Source organism: Ictalurus furcatus, chromosome 24, assembly GCF_023375685.1.
Source record: "Ictalurus furcatus strain D&B chromosome 24, Billie_1.0, whole genome shotgun sequence".
Taxonomy (NCBI): domain Eukaryota; kingdom Metazoa; phylum Chordata; class Actinopteri; order Siluriformes; family Ictaluridae; genus Ictalurus; species Ictalurus furcatus.
This window is the reverse complement of record NC_071278.1, coordinates 13,996,311-14,018,016: the sequence shown is the minus strand read 5'-3', so window position 1 is coordinate 14,018,016 and position 21,706 is coordinate 13,996,311. Positions and strand designations below refer to the sequence as shown.

The 21,706-nt window shown below is 39.4% G+C and overlaps 2 protein-coding genes across 2 annotated transcripts; one reads left to right on the top strand and one right to left on the bottom strand.

Annotated features, from left to right (window-relative positions):
- Nucleotides 1–1,538: 1,538 nt before the first annotated feature.
- fkbp9 (FKBP prolyl isomerase 9) lies at nucleotides 1,539–11,166 on the bottom strand. Its single transcript, XM_053612677.1, has 10 exons — nucleotides 10,799–11,166; nucleotides 9,970–10,115; nucleotides 6,666–6,855; nucleotides 6,420–6,565; nucleotides 5,224–5,413; nucleotides 4,664–4,809; nucleotides 4,172–4,358; nucleotides 3,834–3,979; nucleotides 2,108–2,271; nucleotides 1,539–1,996 (listed from the first exon to the last, which is right to left on the bottom strand). Exons 1-10 carry the CDS (start codon nucleotides 10,999–11,001, stop codon nucleotides 1,817–1,819), a joined length of 1,698 nt encoding a protein of 565 aa, XP_053468652.1. The 5' UTR covers nucleotides 11,002–11,166; the 3' UTR covers nucleotides 1,539–1,816.
- A 1,854-nt stretch (nucleotides 11,167–13,020) lies between these two features.
- On the top strand, nucleotides 13,021–20,616 carry crtap (cartilage associated protein). The gene is made up of 7 exons (XM_053613416.1): nucleotides 13,021–13,795; nucleotides 15,204–15,353; nucleotides 15,695–15,866; nucleotides 16,670–16,798; nucleotides 16,937–17,082; nucleotides 17,220–17,303; nucleotides 19,355–20,616. Exons 1-7 carry the CDS (start codon nucleotides 13,340–13,342, stop codon nucleotides 19,400–19,402), a joined length of 1,185 nt encoding a protein of 394 aa, XP_053469391.1. The 5' UTR covers nucleotides 13,021–13,339; the 3' UTR covers nucleotides 19,403–20,616.
- Nucleotides 20,617–21,706: the final 1,090 nt, after the last annotated feature.

The window sequence follows — 21,706 nt, the reverse complement described above, 5'->3', positions numbered from 1 at the left end:
ATCAGTTATAACATTATTTATTTTAATTTGGTGTAATTTTCCTCTTTTCTTTCCGTTTCTTACTTGCAGGTATGACATTTTCTTATTTTGTACATTTAGTGTTTCTAGGTTCTATCGTAGCAGACACACTCCTGAGTGAAATGAGGAAGATAGGGTAATAATATAATGGGTTATTGCAGGTAAGCATGCAGGGAGGACAAGTGGCCTACCATGGTTTATAGTTACATGCAATTTCTCACTCTGCTGCCTTTCACACAACTACTGTTTAATCAACTTCAATACTATTCTGTTTGGCTGTTTGGATTGTCTAGTTAGCCTATTTATACTGTACTATGTATGTATTGTTTTGCACATAGTTTTTTTTTTTTATAATAGTTCTAGTATATAATTTTAGTAGTTTTATTTGTAGTTCTGTGTATAAAGGATGTTTTTCCCCCACTGCATGCATGTACAGTATATAGACATGACAACCCACTTGTTTGTGGTGTATTAATAGGCCATGCACCACAATATCAGTATTTTATCATTAACATATTGTTAACATAACATTAACATGTCCACCATTAAACAGAAAATGGGGCTAATATAATTGAACTTTCTAATTAAAGTTGCAGTCAGCAAAATTAAGTCACTTCTCTGTCAATGCGCCATACATTTAAACTAAAATGTTGTTATCTGTGGGGCTTGAGGAAGAGAAAACACAAGATGTTGTGTACTACCAAAATTCAACCAATCGGAACTAGCCTTTTTGGAGGTATGTTTTAGAGGGAAAGAGGTTTGATTTGTTTGGATTTTCAAAACAGCTAGCTTCATCTTTGACAAAATTTGAACTGTACTTTGATCAAGGCCTTAACTGGATTCGTCTACAGCATAGAATCACTTCATTTGACTAAATAGTTGTGTCCAATAATATATAGAAAATCCCCACCCAACTGGAAACTCTGACTAATAAAATATAATAGTCTATAATTGTCAGATGCTGCATGCAGATCCAGTATTGCAAGTAACAAGTCATGATCTGAGGAAAAAAATTAGGTCAATAATCATGCAGACTAGGTTTGATTTTATATTGTGCTAAGGTCCAAGTCTGAAAAAAATCAATGAGCAGTATTGGTTGTGGTGCGGTGTTAGAATGTTACAGTGAGATGCTTAGCAACACACACCCAAACAGAAATTGAACAGAGTTTACGTCATATCATGTGCTTTGTACAGTCACAGAAACCCTGTGGTTACGCACTGTGTTTATCCAATCATGGTTGTTGACGCAGCAAATATGCAAATAAGAACATTAACCCAGAGTTTAGGAATGTACAGTGTGAAACGTCATATTATAAATACCCAGGATTAATTGTTAACCCTGTGTAAAGTATGAGCAGTGTGAAACGTGAAGCAACCCAGGATAACCCAGGATTCTGTTTACCCGGGGTTTAGAATGACCCAGGGTTAACTATTTCAAGTGTGAAAAGCCCTAACGAATGATTAGTCACTTAACCACAATTAGTAATATTTTTAGAGATGCTAAAATAAGGGGATTCACATAGGGGTTCGGAATGTGTTTATTAAAGGGACATTTTTTTTAAAAATATCACATATTTTTGGCACTCTGAAAATGTTTTTAAAATAATCACGCACAGACACGCACACACCCATTCAAACGTCCAAACATGTCTCACATACACAACAACACTCATTCCAAACAGCACTGACTATTCGCACTGCTGAATGTATTATCTTCTTTACCCCACCCTCACCCACACCTCTACTTTACTATCCAGACACACATCCAATCCCATTCCTTTCATCCATGAATGTGCTATCATAACTCATCATGAGCAGCTGCTTCATCTGCCTTCAGTTTAAACTCCTCCTCAGTGATCCGTCCATCCTTATTGCGGTCCTGGTTGTTAAACATGTTCTCAATGATACGCTGAGGATCATAGCCAGGAGCCAGACGACCTTTGCCTTCTGCCACTTGAAGCATGATGTAGTCTGAGAACTAGGGAGATAGAGATTATTCAGACACAGTTACAGACATGTGCAAATATATATATATATATATATATTTTTTTTTTACACACTAACAAAAATGTATACACACAGTCTATACCTCAGTGGGGTCCACTTGTAGGTCCTTGTTTTTGTCCATTTCACTGAAGAGATTGGGTGACACTTCATTATTCCATATAAACATGTAGCCCTCGGGAAGACCCTCCTCAACACCGATCAACTCGATATTGAACACCAGCACTGCACTGCCAGGGACTTCTCCATCTACACACATTGATGTACTGTTTCAACATTACTGTACATTCCTTATGTGTAGTTGTGTTTTTATTGTACAGTATGCTTAATTCTTTCAGCTGTATTCTTTTTTCATGAGTTGAGAGATGTGATATATGAAGAGGACTGTACTAAAGAGGAAAACCATCAGTACGGGCCAGGGTGAGAGGGGTGCGTTGGGTGCTCCTTTTTAAAGAATTGAACACTTGTGTCAGAAGTGAATGTAATTCCACACTGCATTGCATTTTAGCTTCATCAGCAGTGTGTTGCAGCAGTGCCATATTGAAAGCAATCACTGTCCACTCGTAGCTCTAAGCCACAGTTGGAGACATGGTTCTAATCAGAGAAAAGGAGGTGTTGCTTTATTCGTACTGCACCAATCCATTAATCAAGACTTTCAGAACTGTTACTAAAACATGATAAAAGTGTTAGTATCGCTATAAATACTTAAAGCTCACCGAACTTTGCTTTTGTGATTGCTTTTCTACCCAGCATGGAATCTTTTCCACAGGGATCCTATGTCTGTTCAACATTCAGGAATGCCTGGTTTGATCGCTCTCTGCTGGTTCTATCAAGTATTGCAGTCAGAATCATGACCACAGGACTGATGTGTACAATTGTGTACATAAATATATTGTGTACTTGACAAGGAAATGTCCATACTGTAATACACTTATTCTTTCATGTGTATACTTTTAATGGTGTGTGCATTTTATGACTCCACTGCTTTGCTTTTTATAAATTCACCATAGTCTTGATTAAATGAAAAATGATAAGTAGCCTACCCACATAAAGTTAACTGACATCCAGTAATAAGTCCTTGTCAAAAATTATTGGTGAAGCCCTTTCCAATAAAGTTGCTTGTGTTTTGGGCTTCTAAATTCAGGGTAATTGGGATATTGGTGTTAATAATGGATAGAGTACAGCACAAATGACAGGCTAAGACTGCACTGATGTACCTAATGATAATGGTAATGGTGAAGATGACTGGCTTGTTTTGAGTTGTTTGTAGATTTCCAAGGGACATCCTCTTGGAAATGGGATCTGAATTTGAGCCAGATGATCATGGAGATAGTTTATGGATACTGAAAACTTTGTGGTAGTTGCAATAGATAGTTATGAGTGAAAACTTGAGCTGTCTATTATTTATTGATTGATTGATTTTTTTTAAATAAATCTGGGACATTCTGAGTTTGTCCAAATATTTAGGATGGAACCTATGAAAAGTTTTATGCATGAGGCCCCAAACTCTCCTGAATTTCCTTTCCCCACAGAGAAAATATGAGGCACATGTTCTTTAAAGCTGTTAACAATAAAGCGCTCTTGTGTGAAACACCAACACTTGTCTGGGTCACATGGTGGATCAGCCTTTGTTGTGCATGTGCGTGTGTGCATGCACGCGTGATAAAGAAACAGATTACATTACATTTATTCAGTCAGCAAACGTGTTTATCCAAAGAAAACCAGAATACCAAACTAAAGCTGAGCTCAATGGTTCTGTAGTGTCACCGTGGTCACTGTTGGATTTTACTAAATGAAAAAGAGAGACTTACCCACTCCCCTTTCTCCATAGCCCAGGTGAGGAGGTACAACGGCTTCGCGTTTCTCCCCTACACACATTCCCAACAGCGCCTGCTCCATACCTATAATCACATGTCCTGCTCCCAGAACCACATCATATGTCTTCTCATACCTGTAACTACACACACATATACAAACTTAATTTGATTGTGTGTTTCATCTATGAAGCGATGCATGAAAAATGGCATATCTAATCAGCCAACTTCAGCATGTATTATTTCATATTGATGGGTAAGACGTGGAACTTTAAACCTCAAAACAACAGCATAGCACATTTATGTACTGTATATTAATACTGTGTGTTACTTACGAAGCATCAATGTTAGTGCCATCCATAAGTGAAGCGTTGTAATGGTATTTCACAAAGTCACCACGTTTTGTGGTGTAATTGCAGTTCTCTGGCTTCTCACTAGTGATCTGCACTGTGTCAGTTGGGTTGTGGAAGTCAATGATGTGGACGTCAAACACCAGCACAGCAGAGCCAGGGATCTTAGTGCCTGATACAGAGCCAGAGGGAATGAAAGTTATACAGACTTGAACCCATTAAACTGGACTGCAAACTGAAAAAAGGTGAAGTGCAAAACCAGCCTACAGTGTAGAATACAGAAAAAGGAGTCGAGCGTGACACAAAATATCCTAATGTAGATAGTATGAGAAAATCTTAAAATGATCATGCCTGCAAAGAGAGTATGGCCTGTAGAGGGTGTAGGGATAAAGCAGTGTGAGCTTGTATGTAGCTGCATCTACCACAGAGTACTCAATGAAGTATCCTCCTGATTCACAATAAGGTAACTAAACATACCTGTTCCTTCTTCTCCATATGCCAGATGTGGTGGGATAGTAATCCTTCTGTGCTCTCCGACACACACGCCCAGAAGGCCCTGGTCCATTCCAGCAATCACATAGCCTTTCCCAATGTATGTATCATATGTGCGATTCCTTGAATAGCTGCAACATGTACACACAAGAGTGTCCAAACTTTTGATGCATACTACTGGTATTTGTAGTTTTATTTTTGTTTATGTTAAAATTCTTTACATTTTTTTATTCTTTGTTTTATTTCATTTAGTCTTTTTTATATATTTCATTTTATTCTATAATTGTGTACTGTTGAGGTCTTTTCACTATTTGTACTTACAGTTTATGTTTTTGTAATTATACTTCGCTTTATTTTTTTATTTAATCCTGTACAGTGCACTATAAAAAGTTTATTATTATTATTATTATTATTATCATTATTATTTATATTGCAAATCATACACGTACAGTGTGTATGAACATGCTCTGCATACGAGACATGTATTTTGAATTGCCTATTGAAAAGAATATATATGCCATAAGCTTCTGTAGTTTTTCAATTACCTGGAGTCAAAGGGGGTTCCATCCAGCAGTGTCCCGTTATAGTGGTAGCGCATGAAATCTCCCTCCTTGCTCTTGCGTAGGCAGGACTCTGGCAGACTTTGAACCTCCACTGTAATCTCATCTTTGGGGTTATGAAGGTCCAACAGAACCACATCAAATACTAGAGAAGCCTGACCAGGAATATCACTTCCTGCAGAGTTTTTGAGAGTGAGAGAGATCAAACATTTTCTCATTCGGCAACCAATTTCACCGGAAAAATTACGTTTCTCCTCTATTTAGCTGTTAACTCCGACCAAGCTACTATGACAGATCTGAGACACTTGAGACATGTGAAGCCATGTGAAGTTTCATTTCAAACTGCAATCATAGGACAGCTGTGAATGTGCTTGGATTGAAGAGATAATGCACACCTGTACAAACTGATGCATATCATATTAGCTATTACACAAAGTCATAGATTCTCAACCTTGTGGCTGTGACCCCATCTGCTAGCTGTTATTTGTGAGAACCAGGGTTCCGTGCTGTTCTGTGCATTAAATTAAAGTAGCAATCTATGTTGGATGTAACAGTTGAGATGAGACACATCTTTCAACTTGTGCAATACACAAGACCAGTCCAATCATTAGATGTGATGAATACAGAGTGCCTGCAGTTGTGGGCTCTTAGACACATAAAAGCATCATTAAATGTATGTGTGTGTATATATATATATATATATATATATATATATATATATATATATATATATATATATATATATATATATATATATGTATATAAACAACATTTAACATACATGTATATTTTTATGTGCTATGTTTTTGCATTGATTTGCTAAAATCATGTAATTTTTTTTGAGAAAGGTGCATAGAATTCTGTGGAATGTGCACTTATTTGCAGTAATGCACAGTAAATTAGTAGAGTAGTAAAGTAGACAGCCTAGAGTTTCTATTAATTCCCACTGGGACTGATTACAAATTATACTTTGTAAGTCGTATCTTTGTTCAACTTACAGCAGAACTCAGAAACCAACATGACTGTCAGAAAAACATGTCTACCATTGATGTCTACATCACAAACATTTACTATAATTGAATTTGCACTGATCCATACCACATCATTGACATCTGTCATACTGTCAAATACTGAGATATGTTCAGATCTTTAATTCCAGCACTTCACTGAACGATATTTACCGTCTCCATGTTCCCCATAGCCAAGGGCCGGCGGCATAGTGATGATGCGTTTCTCTCCCACACACATTCCCAGAAGACCTTGGTCCATACCAGCGATCAGCCAGCCAATCCCCACATATGTATCATAGGTCCTCATGCGTGTGTGACTATAATGAGAATAAAGAGCACACTAAGCACACTTACAGTGGTTACACAGCAAATCTGCACAGCAGGTGTGTGGACTACTGTTTAGACTGTTTTGCTCACCTGGAGTCGAAGAGTGTGCCATCGAGCAGAGTACCATTGTAGTGGTAGCGTACATAGTCAGAGACCTGCACGGTTCGGACACACTTCTCTGGAAGGTAGTAAGTCTGAATCTGCACCTTGTCTTCTGTGTTCCAGATATCAAGCAAAAGCACATCAAAGTGCAGGATGGAATCAGGGGGGATGATGTCACCTGGGGAGGAAGTTCACAAACAGTGATGCTCATTCTTGTTAGGCAAATAAGCAAAAACCTTTCAGAATGTACATTATCACAGACTCCTTCATTCTTGAGGCCTTACACACAGGCTTTACTCATCTACCCTGATTTCAGTTAACATCAGGAAACAGTAACGTGACAGTAAATGGAGTTTTAACAATTCTGTGACTGTACAAATACAACCTATGAAGTGTGTATGCCCTTTCCCACATACGCATCATGATTTCAAAATAGTAAACTTTGTGTGGAAATGTGCATGTTGCCATGCATCCTCTCAACCATGTTTACTGGTGTGTATGCTTTGGCACTTTAACTGGTAAAGTAATACATTAACTCTAGTATGGTGTTTGGGGTCTATATGACCCCATTTAAACTTTCCTTGGTCAATAAACATGGTTCCCTTCATCTCAGATAATGTAGAAAAAATGACTAAATCTTCCATCCATCCATCTTCTATACCACTTATCCTTTTCTTCAGGGTCACGGGGAAATCTGGAGCCTATCCCAGGGAGCATCGGGAACAAGGCGGGGTACACCCTGGACAGGGTGCCAGTCCATCGCAGGGCACCATCACATTCACACTCACACACCCATTCATACAGACACTATGGACACTTTAGACATGCCAATCAGCCTACCATGCATGTCTTTGGACTGGGGGAGGAAACCGGAGTTTCACACCATTCATACGGACACTTTAGACATGCCAATCAGCCTACCATGCATGTCTTTGGACTGGGGGAGGAAACAGGAGTTTCACACCCATTCATACGGACACTACGGACACTTTAGACATGCCAATCAGCCTACCATGCATGTCTTTGGACTGGGGGAGGAAACCAGAGTACCCGGAGGAAACCCCTGCAACATCGGGAGAACATGCAAACTCCACGCACACATATGGCCACGGTGGGAATCGAACCCCTGACCCTGGAGGTGTGAGACGAACGTGCAAACATGCTAACCACTAAGCCACCATGCGCCCAATTACTAAATCTTATTCCACTAAATTACTAAATCTTATTCCACACACACGCATGCACAGTGTTCACGCTTCACTCCTGTTCATTTCTCCATTTGCTGTTGGTTTTATTTACCTATTATTTAATTAATTTCTTCTAAATTCTAAAGTTAATTTTTTTTTTTTTACCTTTGGTTGATTAAAAGAAATAATATGCAACTACAATCTGACTCTAAGTCTTGTCTTTTAGGTGTGTCTAATGTGCCATATTTTTGTGGCATTTTGTAAAAACAGACATCAAAAACTGCAAAAAATTCTAATATTTGAAAAAATATTAATAAAAATATTTCTTTTTAATTTATTTTATAATGTTTACATATATATATTCAGAAAATGTATCACAAAAGTTGGTCACGTCCAGAAAAATGAATGGCTCTCTATGGCCCTCTGCTGGATGTATATGGTCAAAACACATTCTTTCTGAAACTGTAATTCCTACAGGTTTTTCTCTAACCAGCAGATGGCAGATTTCTGCTCCTAACACCTTGATCGATATCCAGAAACATATTTAATTTAGATAATCATTAAAGCTTTTTTTCATAAAAATGTTATATTGTATATGCAAGTTAAAGGTGTAGTTGAGGAATTTTGTGGTAAATAGGTAAAAAGGTACTTCATAGTAGTGATGTGTTGTTCATGAACGATTAGTTAATTTTAAACAAATCTTTAATATGACTCACGAACAACGAGTTGTCTCAGAGAGTGATTCGTTCATTATTGACCACGCAACATCCCCATAGGTTCTGTACTGGAAACAGAAATGATTAGTTCACCTCTCGAGTCTTCAGGTTTGAGTCATTCGTTCATCACATCACAGCCCCACTGCATTCAGCCTATGGGGCAGTCACGGGATGAACAAACGACTCGTACCCAAAGACTCGAGACGTGAACTAATCATTTCTGTTTCTGGGGAACAGACGTGACAAATGTGATGTGACAAAAGAAAGAATAACTCGGATCGGGAGGTGAGGTGAACTAACAGACTGCATAACCTGAAGACCCAGCTAAGCTATTAATTAATCATTTCGGTTTCTCATAATTTGGCCTTGGCTGCATTAGCCTATAGTTTATTTTTTATTCCAAATGTGATCAACGTTTGCATAAGTACTAGACGTGTTGGCGAACTTAACATGTAACATTTTAATTATATTCTGCTGAACTGAACGAAATGACAGTTTCGTTCATTTTGCTGAACGAGATTCAAAGATCTGAGTCAGAAAAATGATCCAAACTTCCCATCACTACTTCATATCTCCCAAAACGCAGCATAAACATATAGATGAGAAGTAAACAAAAAATTCTATATAATTTGTATTATTAAAAAAGTTGATTTTTTGTTTTTCTTTTACAATCACTCAATAAATGTTTGGGGTCAGACCCCAAACACCATGAATGTAAACAGGAAATGAGGAGAATATACGGGTTAATAAAACATAACAACTGATATTGGGAATGTTGGCAATGTTAGAGGGCCATCATCTTGAAAATGTGTTCTGAACTGAAACTAGCATGGTTAGATCATCTTGATTGCATCCTGCAACATAAGTCATTTTGAATAAAAGCCTCAGCTCTGCTCTACTGCCTGCCCTAGCATCTCTCAATCATTTCTGAGCCATATCATGCCATCTTTCTCTCATAATTAAGATGGCACCCAAACACATCAATAGTTTATTGAGATATATCAGGTTTTTTTCTTCATAACTTGTACTAACATGTGAACATATCTTTACAAATACCTCTACAAAGCCATTGCCTTCAGCAGTACACACCCCCAGCTGTTCGCTCTTCCCCACCCCCAACATTTGTCCTCATCCCAGGTTTACCTAAACACCTTCCCTCTTTGAACATCCCCTTCCCACACACCCACTCACACTCACACGCACACACTCACACAGTACAGGCTCAATGAGCAATGGCTATGGTATGTTTGAACCAGATAAGTGGTAATGGGAGCCATAACATGCCTCAAGACAGATTAATACCACACATGTCTAAGAGCCACTCACACACATACTAAAAGATGACACAAAGGCATGAGACCAGTGATATGAGAAGGTATATGAAATTACCATATCCGTCTTTCCCATAGGCAAGCTGTGGAGGGACTTTGACAAGGCGTCTCTCGTTCACGCACATTCCCAGTAACGCTTTGTCCATCCCAGCAATCAGTTGTTTTCGGCCAACATACACATTGTAAGTGGTGCCACGATCATAACTGCAAATACACACACATGCACACAAACAAGTAGATTAGTCAAGTGGGTTACTGTCATCAGTCAGTGTTGCATATTTGCATATTGCAATTGGAATTGGAGTTGCATATTGGAATGAAATGTCATTTTTAGGACCATTTGTGTGAGACAGTAAAACAGCAGCACGGCATACAGGACTATTTGCATTTGCATAAAAAAAAGCACTCAGTTTCTGAGATCAGGAAGGAGACTGCAGTTTGACCGCCTGCATACACCAGATCTCTATCTCTGCATTCTCCTCATCACGTGTGTCATCAGCTCTTCTTCTGCATGCAGTTGTAGCATAGTGGTTAATATAGGACTATTGGACTACTGATTGGAAGGTCATGAGCTCAAATCCCAGCACCACAAAACTACCACTGTTGGGCTCTTGAACAAGGCCCTTAATCCTCAACTGCTCAGGTGTATAAATTAAATTTTAAAAAAAAATGAAAGTCACTCTGGATAAGGACTTAAACAGGTAAGATCCTGTAAACAGGATCTTTTCATAGTTCCTCAGCCTGAAGGAACTCATCTGTCCATGCTCATCTGCCTGCGTGGCTGAACTCCACTAAACATAAACTCTGTTAGATGCGCTGCCTGGATGGAGCAAACCTTATCCTTAAACACCAATCAAGTAATAAAGTGCTTCGGTGCGTTTACTGACCTGGAATCAAACTTCTTGCCGTCGGGAAACATGCCGTGGTAATGATACCGGACGAAGTCGTCTGACTTCACGGCTCGGTCGCAGCGCTCGGGGACAAAAGTCTTCTCTATAATGATGTCGTCTAACGGAACCGGTGGGGCGTTACAGGCCACAAAAGTAACCAGAAACGCAAGGAAAATCATCCTCATCGTGAGGCGGATCATCTTCCGCTTGGTTTCTGCTCGGTTTGCAAGATGTTTTCGCGAACAGGCCCGGTGTCCCCAAACTGTGTGCCTATGTGATCCAGGAAAGGGGGATGTGGAGCGGAGCAGGCACTCGGCGCAGATTTGTAGACGTGGTAAGGCAGGCCAGCCTTCGACCAGAGAGAATATAGTGACGGGATTTACGACTCACTTTACCGAATCGATTCTTTCCAAGTGAATCGAACTAGGCGAGTTTTGATTCATTTGATACTCAGGTCGGAATACAGAAATAAAGGCAGCGTTTCACTACAGGTTTTAATGAAAAGAATTTAAAAAAATAGATTTAAGCTTCTTTCAACAAATAGAAATACAACTTATTGTGAAGTATTAACGTTACACCACCTTTCCCCCTTTTGTACTTCCTGTATTTATTTGGTTTGACATAGGCTACTACTTGACCCTTTGTGTCTTCTATTGTGGTTTAGTGTGCTTCATTGTGTTTTCTGCCTGTGATATTCCTGATTTTATATTTCTTACTACTTTATTATTATTATTATTATTATTATTATTATTATTATTATTATTTAAACGAGTTAAGGTCCAAGGCTGGGGGTTCAAATTCCGCGCCTGCCCTGTGTGCATGGAGTTTGCATGTTCTCCCCATGCTTCCTCTGGGTACTCCGGTTTCCTCCCCCAGTCCAAAGACATGCGCTGTAGGCTGATTAGCATTTCCAAATTGTCTGTAGTGTGTGAATGGGTGTGTGAATATGTGCACAATTGTGCCCTGAGATGGATTGGCACCCAGTCCAGGGAATCCCCCACCTTGTGCCTGGAGTTCCCTGAGATAGGCTCCAGACTACCCCGAAACCCTGTGTAGGATAAGTGGTATAGAAAATGGTCTAACTAAAGTCTTCTATCTGTTCTATGGCCCGATTATTGACGCTGGATTTTGAATTTCATTCACTCATGTTTTAAAAATCGGCTCGCTTGTGAATCAATTCTCTCGACTCGTTTAAAAGAGTTGTTCAAAATGAAATGATTCACTAGAGAAAACGCCCATCACAACGAAAGGAAGCTCCTCCATTCCCAAACTTTCCACTGTCTCCGGTCTCAGTTTACGTGGGGGTTGCGTTTTGAACGGAAACGCGTAAACAGCGCAGCGCTTCCAACGTGGCACGGAGTGGGGAGGAGGAACAAGGGCACTTCTCTGAGGGGGGTCGTATGAGGGTTTAATTATAGAGGACCAAAAAAAGTTCTAACTGATACAGGCCCCGTGCTTCACGACAAAGCTACTGTATTTCAGCACACTTCTCTGATGATGTCCACGGTTCCTTTTATCAGTGTGCTTGCTAATAAGCCAAAAGTGAGCTTATATATATATATATATATATATATATATATATATATATATATATATATATATATATATATACACACCTAAGCTAAATTCAGTCCTGCTACACAATACAGTTTTCGATTCTTCATACCAGTTAGTTACTTTAGCCAGGTTGTAGACTGTTTTTAGCGTTTAAAGATGTTTGGTTTCGCTTTATGAGCAAAGCAAATCAGTGCAATCTGAATTCCTGCACTGAAGGGGGAAGGGTGCAGCGCAGACCGTGTAGACGTGGAGCGCGCGCGCGAGAGAGAGAGGGGCTTGCGTCGGGTTGCCAGATTGTAATATTATCACCACCCTAAGTCGGAAGCCTGCTTGATGTTCACACAGATTATATATATCGACTGCACGAAATTAGATATTACTCACTGGAGAGTGTTATGTTCTGAAAGGTTTCATATTTTACAGCTATGTCTGGATCATAGCTTATAATGAACAGAATATCCAGTGCTAAAATAATCCTGCTCTGCACTGTCCAATCCAAAAGACCACAATGGTACTTTCCAATGCATGTATCTACACTTAGGGAAAAAGTGGTTCCTTTGTGGTTCTTTGGATTGTTGTGTTCCTCACTTCCTGTTGAGGTTTGATTTAGAGTCCACTTTGATTGGGAGACATTGGTTCAAGGAATTGACTATATTTAAGGGTATACCCAAGAGGCAAAATCCAAAGAATACGGAGAGCACTATTTATAGGACACATAAAAGCCAAAGGCTGGGGAAGTGGTGGCTTGACGGTTAAGGCTCTGGGTTACTGATCGGAAGGTCGGGGGTTCAAACCCGGGCACTGCCAGACTGCCACTGTTGGGCTCTTGAGCAAGGCCTTTAACCCTGTCTGCTACTGACCATGCGTTCTGATCCTACGATTTATGCGATATCGTCCAATCTGGCAACCCCACGCACTGGTCCTCTCTTCAACTTGCTCAAACTCACACACGCTCCGTAATTCTCCCTCATCAGACCCAAAATGGCCTCCTTGTCCTACTGCGTGACTTTCGCTCTGGTTTTCGGTTCCTTCTTTACGGTTCTGGCTCAGTATGAGAAGTACAACTTCCGAAGCTTTCCGCGTCACGAGCTCATGCCACTGGACTCGGCGTACAGGTACGCGCTGGACCAGTACACTGCGGAGAAGTGGAAGGAGACTGTGGAGTATCTGGAGGTGAGCCTCCGCCTGCACCGGCTTCTCCGTGACAGCGAGGCCTTCTGCAACCTGAACTGCAGCTCAGCGCGCCTGGACTCAGAGGAGCGCTTCTCTGACTTCCCCGAGCTGCGCGCTTTCGGGAACGTGATGAAGCGCGCGCAGTGCCTCAAGCGCTGCAAGCAGGGCCTCCCAGCCTTCCGCCAAACTCTTCCCAGCAGAGAAACCCTGGACGAGTTTGAAAAACGAGAACCTTACCGATACCTGCAGTTTGCTTACTTTAAGGTGAGTCTTATAATTACTGTTGGCTACCAGTACCGAATACCCAAATGAGTCCTCAGACACAGAGCCATCCCCATGAAGCATTAGAAGTCATAATGGAAATTGATATCCCAATATATATATATATATATATATATATATATATATATATATATCAGTATTTTCCTGAAGTGCAAGGACATTTAAAATATTTTAAAAATCAATTAGGTCCATTGAACTGCCCTTAAAGAGTATGGTTACCATCAGAGTCCCATGGATTCCTGTAGGACACCTTTAAATCCCATTAGAAAACCATCAAACACATCTCTAATCAATTATAGGACACGTTTTTAAACTACTAAGACCTTACACACTGTGATAAACCATTTGGAAAACAAAGAAAGGTCTTACTAATCAAAAAAACTCCTTACAAAGCAACATAGATTTGTACTGGTTTCCACTATTTTCTTCAGCAGGACCTTTTCAGTGTAAAACAAAAATCCATGACTCCTCATGATCACAGAACATATTTATTTTATTAACAAAACCCAATTATTAAAATACTAGGCACCTTAAGCGAGCACGTGCCATATTATCTATTTTTCTGAGCCCCGAGTGTTTTATTCCATAACTTCCATAGACACAGAACCCAAAGTCGTTAATTCATGATAAGATGTAGAGTTTTACAAAAATATTATATACAGTCCCGTCTGAAAGTATCTGTACAGCAAGGTCAATTTTTGTGTTTTTGTTATACACTGAAGACATTTTGGGAATGAGATGTTTAAACAATCAATCTAACAGGCCTCACCTACGTGACAAGACACACTTGTTAGTCACATGTTCCAATATTTTTGATAAAATTGGGTTGGCAAAATGCCATGTTCGAAGTTGTTTAACACATCTAAGGAAATGAACGCTGAAATTCTGATCTATCATCTCGTATTCATCTCTTGATCTCAAATCCGAATATCTTCAGTGTATAACAAAAACAAAAGAATTGGCCTTGTTGTTCCAATACTTTCAGAGAGGACTACATATCATACTGCTAGCGCTGTTTCTAGATTTATTCAGTTAGATTCAAGTTGATATTGTATTTACTTGTTTCTCAGTTATTGATGTTTGACCATAAACATTATTTTCTGTTAACGTATTATCTTCCACATGTGTGGGTAGAAATAAAGTTGATGATTTTTTTCTTTATTTTTCCAGTTTTAATAATTGCACTGTGTAGCAGAAATAATTTCATTCTGCTATATTGTCCGTATCAGCATATGCAGCATATCATTACATAAATCACTTCCCCTGCTTTGAAGACATGAATGTAAGATAAACTGTTATAAGTGGGACCATTTGTACAGTTATTTTGCTTTGTGTTATGTTTGAAAATCGGTTGGATTGATCATCTATGTGAGGTGGTTGCATGTTTCAGAGCGATAAACTGGCAAAAGCTGTGTCTGCTGCACACACCTACCTAGTAAAGCATCCTGATGATGAGATGATGCAGAGGAACATGAACTACTACAAGAGTTTACCTGGAGCTGAAGAGCACCTTAAAGACCTGGAGACCAAGTCATATGAGGCAAGACACACACACACACTAACACTTACACTTACACACTTCTCATTCACGCCATTTAAACAGGTGACGGGCGTTTTGTGAAGAGTTACTCCTGTAGCTATTAAAGCAATAAAATAGACATTTACACACATGAAATATCTTGCCAGGTCACTTAAATTGGGTGTATGAAAAGGAGACACACAGCATGTTTGTCATATTTGCCAATGATTTCAACTCAACTGGAATACAGTGCAACAGTACAAGCCTCCTTATTGAAATTCCAACGTCAGTTTTTTAATGATTGAGTCACTATATGACAGATAGATGTGTTTTGTGTGTTGTGTTTTCTTTCACTGTTACAGATGCTGTTTATTCGAGCAGTGCGGGCTTATAACGGTGATAATTATCGAACGTCTGTGTCTGATATGGAGCTGGCACTCCAAGACTTCTTCAAGGCTTATGATGAATGTATTGCTGCCTCAGAGAGTTCCAGGGAAATCACTGACTTTCAAGATTTTTACCCCTCCATTGCAGGTTGGTTAACACTTCACTTTCTCCACGATTGGACAAAGAGACACACTGATAATGAATTTCCATGTGCCGTCAAATTAAAGGAAAAACCAACGTAAAGTGTCTTAGTAAGGTGTTGACCCACCACTAGCCACCAGAACAGTTTCATTATGCCTTGTCATGGATTCTACAAGTCTCTGGAACACCATTCTTCCAAAAGATTCCCTCAGTTGGTGTTTTGATGATGGTGGTAGAGAGTGCTTTGTAACATATCAGTCCAAAATCGCCCATAGGTGTTCAGTTTGGTTGAGATCTAGTGACTGTGAAAGCCATAGTATATGATCTACTTCATTTTTATACTCATGATGCCATTTAGTGAGCCTTTGTGCTCTGTGCATGGGGACACTGTCCACTCCCATCAGAAGAGAAATGTTTCATCATAGGTGAACATCAGTCAGGAGAACTTTGTATAGATTTGCAGTGATGTTTCTCTCTGAGGCAGTGGTCACCAACCCTGTTCCTGGAGCTCTACCTTCCTGAAGACTTTAGCTCCAACCATAATCGTGCCCACCTTACCATCTAATCATTGCTTTAAGAAGTTCTTGATCAACTAAAACAGGTTGGTGACCACTGCTCTAAGGGGACAAATGGACCCAAACCATGCCAGTAAAATTCCCCTCACAACAAAACAGAATCACTTGTTTTTACTTTTAATTTTTTGACCTGTCTACATCCTTCTGTATTGTATGTTTTAGTATCTACCTTTATCCACCTAGCTGAATACCAGAAGTGTCATGTTCTACTCATCCCTCTTGTGATCTCTTTAGATCACTACACTGAGATTCTTGAAAGGAAGGTCCGTTGTGAGAGCGATCTGACTCCAGTCGTTGGTGGATATGTTGTGGAGAAGTTTGTGGCAACCATGTATCACTACCTTCAGTTTGCCTATTATAAATGTAAGACAAAATCCCATTTAGCCTGCACATCTAAACATTCAATGGGAAAAAGTGCTATATTAAAGGAGTTTGTTTCATTACTGTTTAAGAATTAAAAGGTTTGTGTGTGTGTGTGTGTGTGTCTCATCTTGGCTACAGTGAGTGACTTGAAGAATGCTGTGCCATGTGTTGCAAGCTACATGCTCTTTGACCCTGCTGATGAGGTGATGAAGAATAATGTGGATTATTATCGGTATCACAAAGAGAAGTTGGGTCTTGCTGATGAGGACTTCCTACCCAGAACAGTCAGTGTTTCCTATCTTTATAAACACGAAGCACCCATACAAGCATACCATGTATAAGAACATACATAGACATGTTTTTGCATAACATTTACAGAAGTAATGCACTGTCTCATCGGTTTCTTTGTGTCTCATCACAGGAGGCGATACGATATTACAATCAGACAACACTACAGCTCCAGATGTTAAACTTTACCAAAGAAAACCTGCGGCATGATGATGAGGTGAGCAGAGCAGAATCAATAGTCATGTTGTTATGTTTAGTCATTAACACTTCCTAACCCAAAATGTTTAATATATTATTGATATTCTGTGAGTTCACGATACAGTGAGCAAATAATCTTACTGTAAATAAATAACCTTAAATAAACTTACCATTAATTGGGAACATATGTATTTAAAAAAACAACGTTCTGCAGGTTGTGGATAGTCCTGACATCAACAATTAGGAAAAGCATATTACATATATGTTACATGTTATAGTGTATAGAATTAGAAGGTAGGGGAGCCCTACTTCATGACTGCCACCAATCTAGGAATAGCATTGTTCAATTTATGTTACTTTGATTATTCAAACACAGCACTGTTGAATTCTTAAATCTGATTGGTCAGAAGGTGGTGATTAATTTTCTAAAACAGCAGCTCTAACAATAGTGTTCCGGCTGCGAGGTATATATTAAAGCTGAACTTGTGTGGAGGCCACTCATTAAAAAAACACGTTATCATTGATATAGTGGTGTTTTCTGTAAGGAGACATTTATTTAGCATTTGTGGAAAGAGTCTCCAATAATTTCAGTGCTTTTATAATTGTCAGAGGTAAAGCTGTTCCTTTGTTTTCTGTCAAGCTGCATTTTTTTTTTATCTTATTAACTGAAAGAAAAACCAAAGCAAAGAGGCTGGTGAGGACACAACTGTTTATAGCTGTTTTAATGTAAGTGCTAACGGATGTTGCGCAACATTAAACATAACTTTAATAGAAAAATATGTATGAAAAAAATGTTATGCAATGTTAGCATTGGCATTTGCTGTTGGAAAATTATAAGAGGAATAAGTCGCTCGGGACATGGGACATGCTGTTTTAGGAAAAGAATCAACTTATTATTATGGTTCATGCAGGTATCCAGTCAGCCAATCACATGGCTTTTGTATCCCAGCCACCTCAATGTTTTATGTGTTGTGTGTTCTGAGATGCTTTTCTGCTCACCACGGTTGTAAAGAGTGGTTATTTTAGTTACTGTAGAATTCCTGTCAGCTCTGGTCCAATCTGGTCATTCTCCTCCGATCTTTCTCATGAACAAGGTGTTTCAGCCCGCAGACCCTCTGCACACGGGATGTTTTTGTTTTTCGCACCATTCTGTGGAAACTCTAGAGAATTTTTGTGTGTGAAAATCCAGCAGTTTATGAAATACCTAGACTAGCTCTTCTGGTACCAACATCCATGCCATGATCAAAGTCTCAGAGATCACACTTTTTCTTCATTTGGATGTTTAATGTGAACATTAACTAAAGCTCTTGACATGTATGAAGTTTTTTTTTGCACATGATTGGCTGATTATATAACTGCATGAATGTGCAGGTGTACAGGTGCTTCTAATAAAGTGGACGGTGAGTGCATTTTTATAGAAAACCTTGCATCAGGCTTTATCACACAACCATGTATTTGATTATTTTCCTGTATTAGCACACCCAGTCATGTTTTAATCCATACTTATTATATGCTCTCAACACTGGTGTCATGAAAATGGGATTTAAACAGGTTTATATCTGCTTAACTTCAGAAATGTGATTATTTGGCCAAATATTTCAGTATTTAATGTTTTTTTTTCTGTCAGTTCTGCCATCGATCTAATGCCAACATCTTATTCTTCTTTTCTCACACATAAAGCTTTTAACACATTTTGCTCAATAATCAAATGCATATATATTAACAGCAGTTAACAACTGACATGCCTGAAAGAAGATTTTACAATTCTGAAAATAAAGCATATCTCTTTAAATCAGTCTGAAACTGCTTTATTACATAATTCATTTAATCATGATTATTCCACACTCTGATTTCCATCAAATGATAGTAGAAACCAAATGCAATGAAGCTGCAGTATTGCATAGCTCCATTTGTGTGTACCATAACACATGTAGCCATTAGGGTGCAGTGTGCACTTGTGTCATGTTTTGAGAAGAGGAGCACTCAAATTTGCACTGCCCTCTAGTGATTCACCTTGAAACCACCACCATGAAAGTCTACTTTGATTCAAGTGCGCTTTCTCTTTTTCAGGGAGAAGTTCTGGAGTTTCTAGACGAATATCTTGATGAAGAGGAGTAGTATGGAATGAATATTTTATGCACTGAAAAGTAAGGATAGGAGCAAAACAGTTTTGTAAACAACGATCTTTTTCCTGCATATGTATGTATTTATTTCGGGCAATGAGGATCTTTTGTATTCTATAGGTACCAAACACATGGTCCATATAAGCAAATTGATAATCATTTGTTCCATGATGTCTGACAGTACAATCACTGTATTTCAGAAGGATGAATAAAAATTCTATTTGTTGTCATTTTAGAATAAATGGAAAATTTCCCTAGTTGTTGCTTTCAATTGTTTTACTCTTTGGTTTAAAGGGTGCAAGCATATACACATATCAGTATAATTCATATCACAAAATATACACTCAGCTACAGATTATGGTATTGACACCAGGCCTGTACTCTCATAATTGTGCAATATTAAATTATGATTACCTTTTGACTGAGGTACTTATATTGCCTTATGTTGAATGTATCAAGGCTGTGTGGGACCGGCCATTGGTGATTTTCCACTGTACGGTACGGCTAGACTCGGCTCACTTTACTTTTCTTCGCTTGCTTTTCCACTGCATTTTAGTGCCCCCTCAACATGGGTGCCATCTTCCACTCACCTTCATGCAGGAATAATGTTGTATTATTGAAGCCCTGTACAAATACACGGTCAGGCCGTATTCCAATGCCTTTCCTGTTCACTGAACACGGACCCTATTAAATATGTAAAATAACAGCGTTCTAGAACCTATGTAGTGCTCTATTGGGGGTTTTCCACTATGAATATTACCTGGTACTTTTTTTAGTACCACCTCGGTCGAGGTTCCAAGCAAACTCATACTCAACTCGACCTTGTACTCAGAGCCAGTCACAAGCTTCCACAGTGCAATGGCCACTCTCTTCTTTAGATGTACACACACGTGGAAGTTTGTGTCCTGTCTCTCCATCGCTGGACGCAGCTTGTTGCACAGTTAGGTAAATGGACCTTCGGACATTCTAAAGTTCTCCATCCACTGAACAATAACAGGAACAATCACATCCCACCACTCAGACGGTCAGTTGAAGGTCCAAACAGACGGTCTATGGTGGCGACTTTGCAAAAATTGAGAGATCTGAAAAATACAGAATATGCATTTTAATGCGTAATATTGGCAGTTAAGTTCATTATATGTTTTGTGACAGTGGTACGTATACCAATTGAGACCCTAAACACATTGCTATAAGCTAGATGTCAGGTTAGCGTACCCTCGTGTGTCGTCTGCGCTTTGGTGTATGATTTCCCAAACTCTCCTGGTTTTTTTAGTAGTACTCTGTCTTGCTGCCATCAGCCTCTTTTGAAACAAAGTTTGTCGTCTTGCTGTGCAAAACAGCCACATGCCGAGAATCAATAACACCATTCCTTCTATATTCTCCATTGCTCCATATCCTCCATTGCCCCTGTGTTGTTTGTTGGTGTTGCGTTTAAGATGATGCCATGGCATTAGAGGCGGCACAACCATGACAATAAGCCTATAATCCCACCCACATTGAGGCAGCACTGAACTGCAGTGGAAAAGCAAGCCGAGTCAAGCCGTACCACGCACTGGAAAAGTGGCCTTAGTATCGGCTCCACTCGCTTGGAACCTCAACCTTGGTGGCACTAAAAAAAGCACCAGGTACCAGGTATTATCCACAGTGGAAAGCCTCCAAAAAGCGAGCAGAGTCGAGTCGAGTCGAGCTGTACCGTGTAGTGGAAAAGTACCAATGTCCGGTCCCACACAGACTTGATACTTTCAACTTAAGGCAATATTAGTACCTCAGTCAAAAGGTAATCATAATTTAATATTGCACAATTATGAGAGTACAGGCCTGGTGTCAATACCATAATCTGTAGCTGAGGGTATATTATGTGATATGAATTATACTGATATGTGTACTGCTGTGGATAAAAATGACATAAAATAAACATGAGGGAGACCTAGTATGAGTAATATGTAATTTTATTGATAATTCACAGGACTGGTGGGTGCGTAATCTTGAGGAGAGCGGTAGGGGGAAGAAAATGGGGTGTGTCCTGGGGACATGGGATAGTCAGCAAAGGTGAAATAAGGAGACCACTGAGAGTAGGGCGGACTGACAGGTGAGAAGAGGGAAGAATGGTCCGATTCAAATCCAGCCCCTCCAGTAAAGGAGAGAAGGAAAAATGACGACAGGCACCTAGACACACAGAAGCGGTATTGGGCGGATATTGACGAATTGGATTCACACTTTAAGAGTAACACACTATGGTTTATTAGTCAAAAAGTCAAAAAGAAGTATAAGAGCTGAGGAGTGCAAACACACACACACC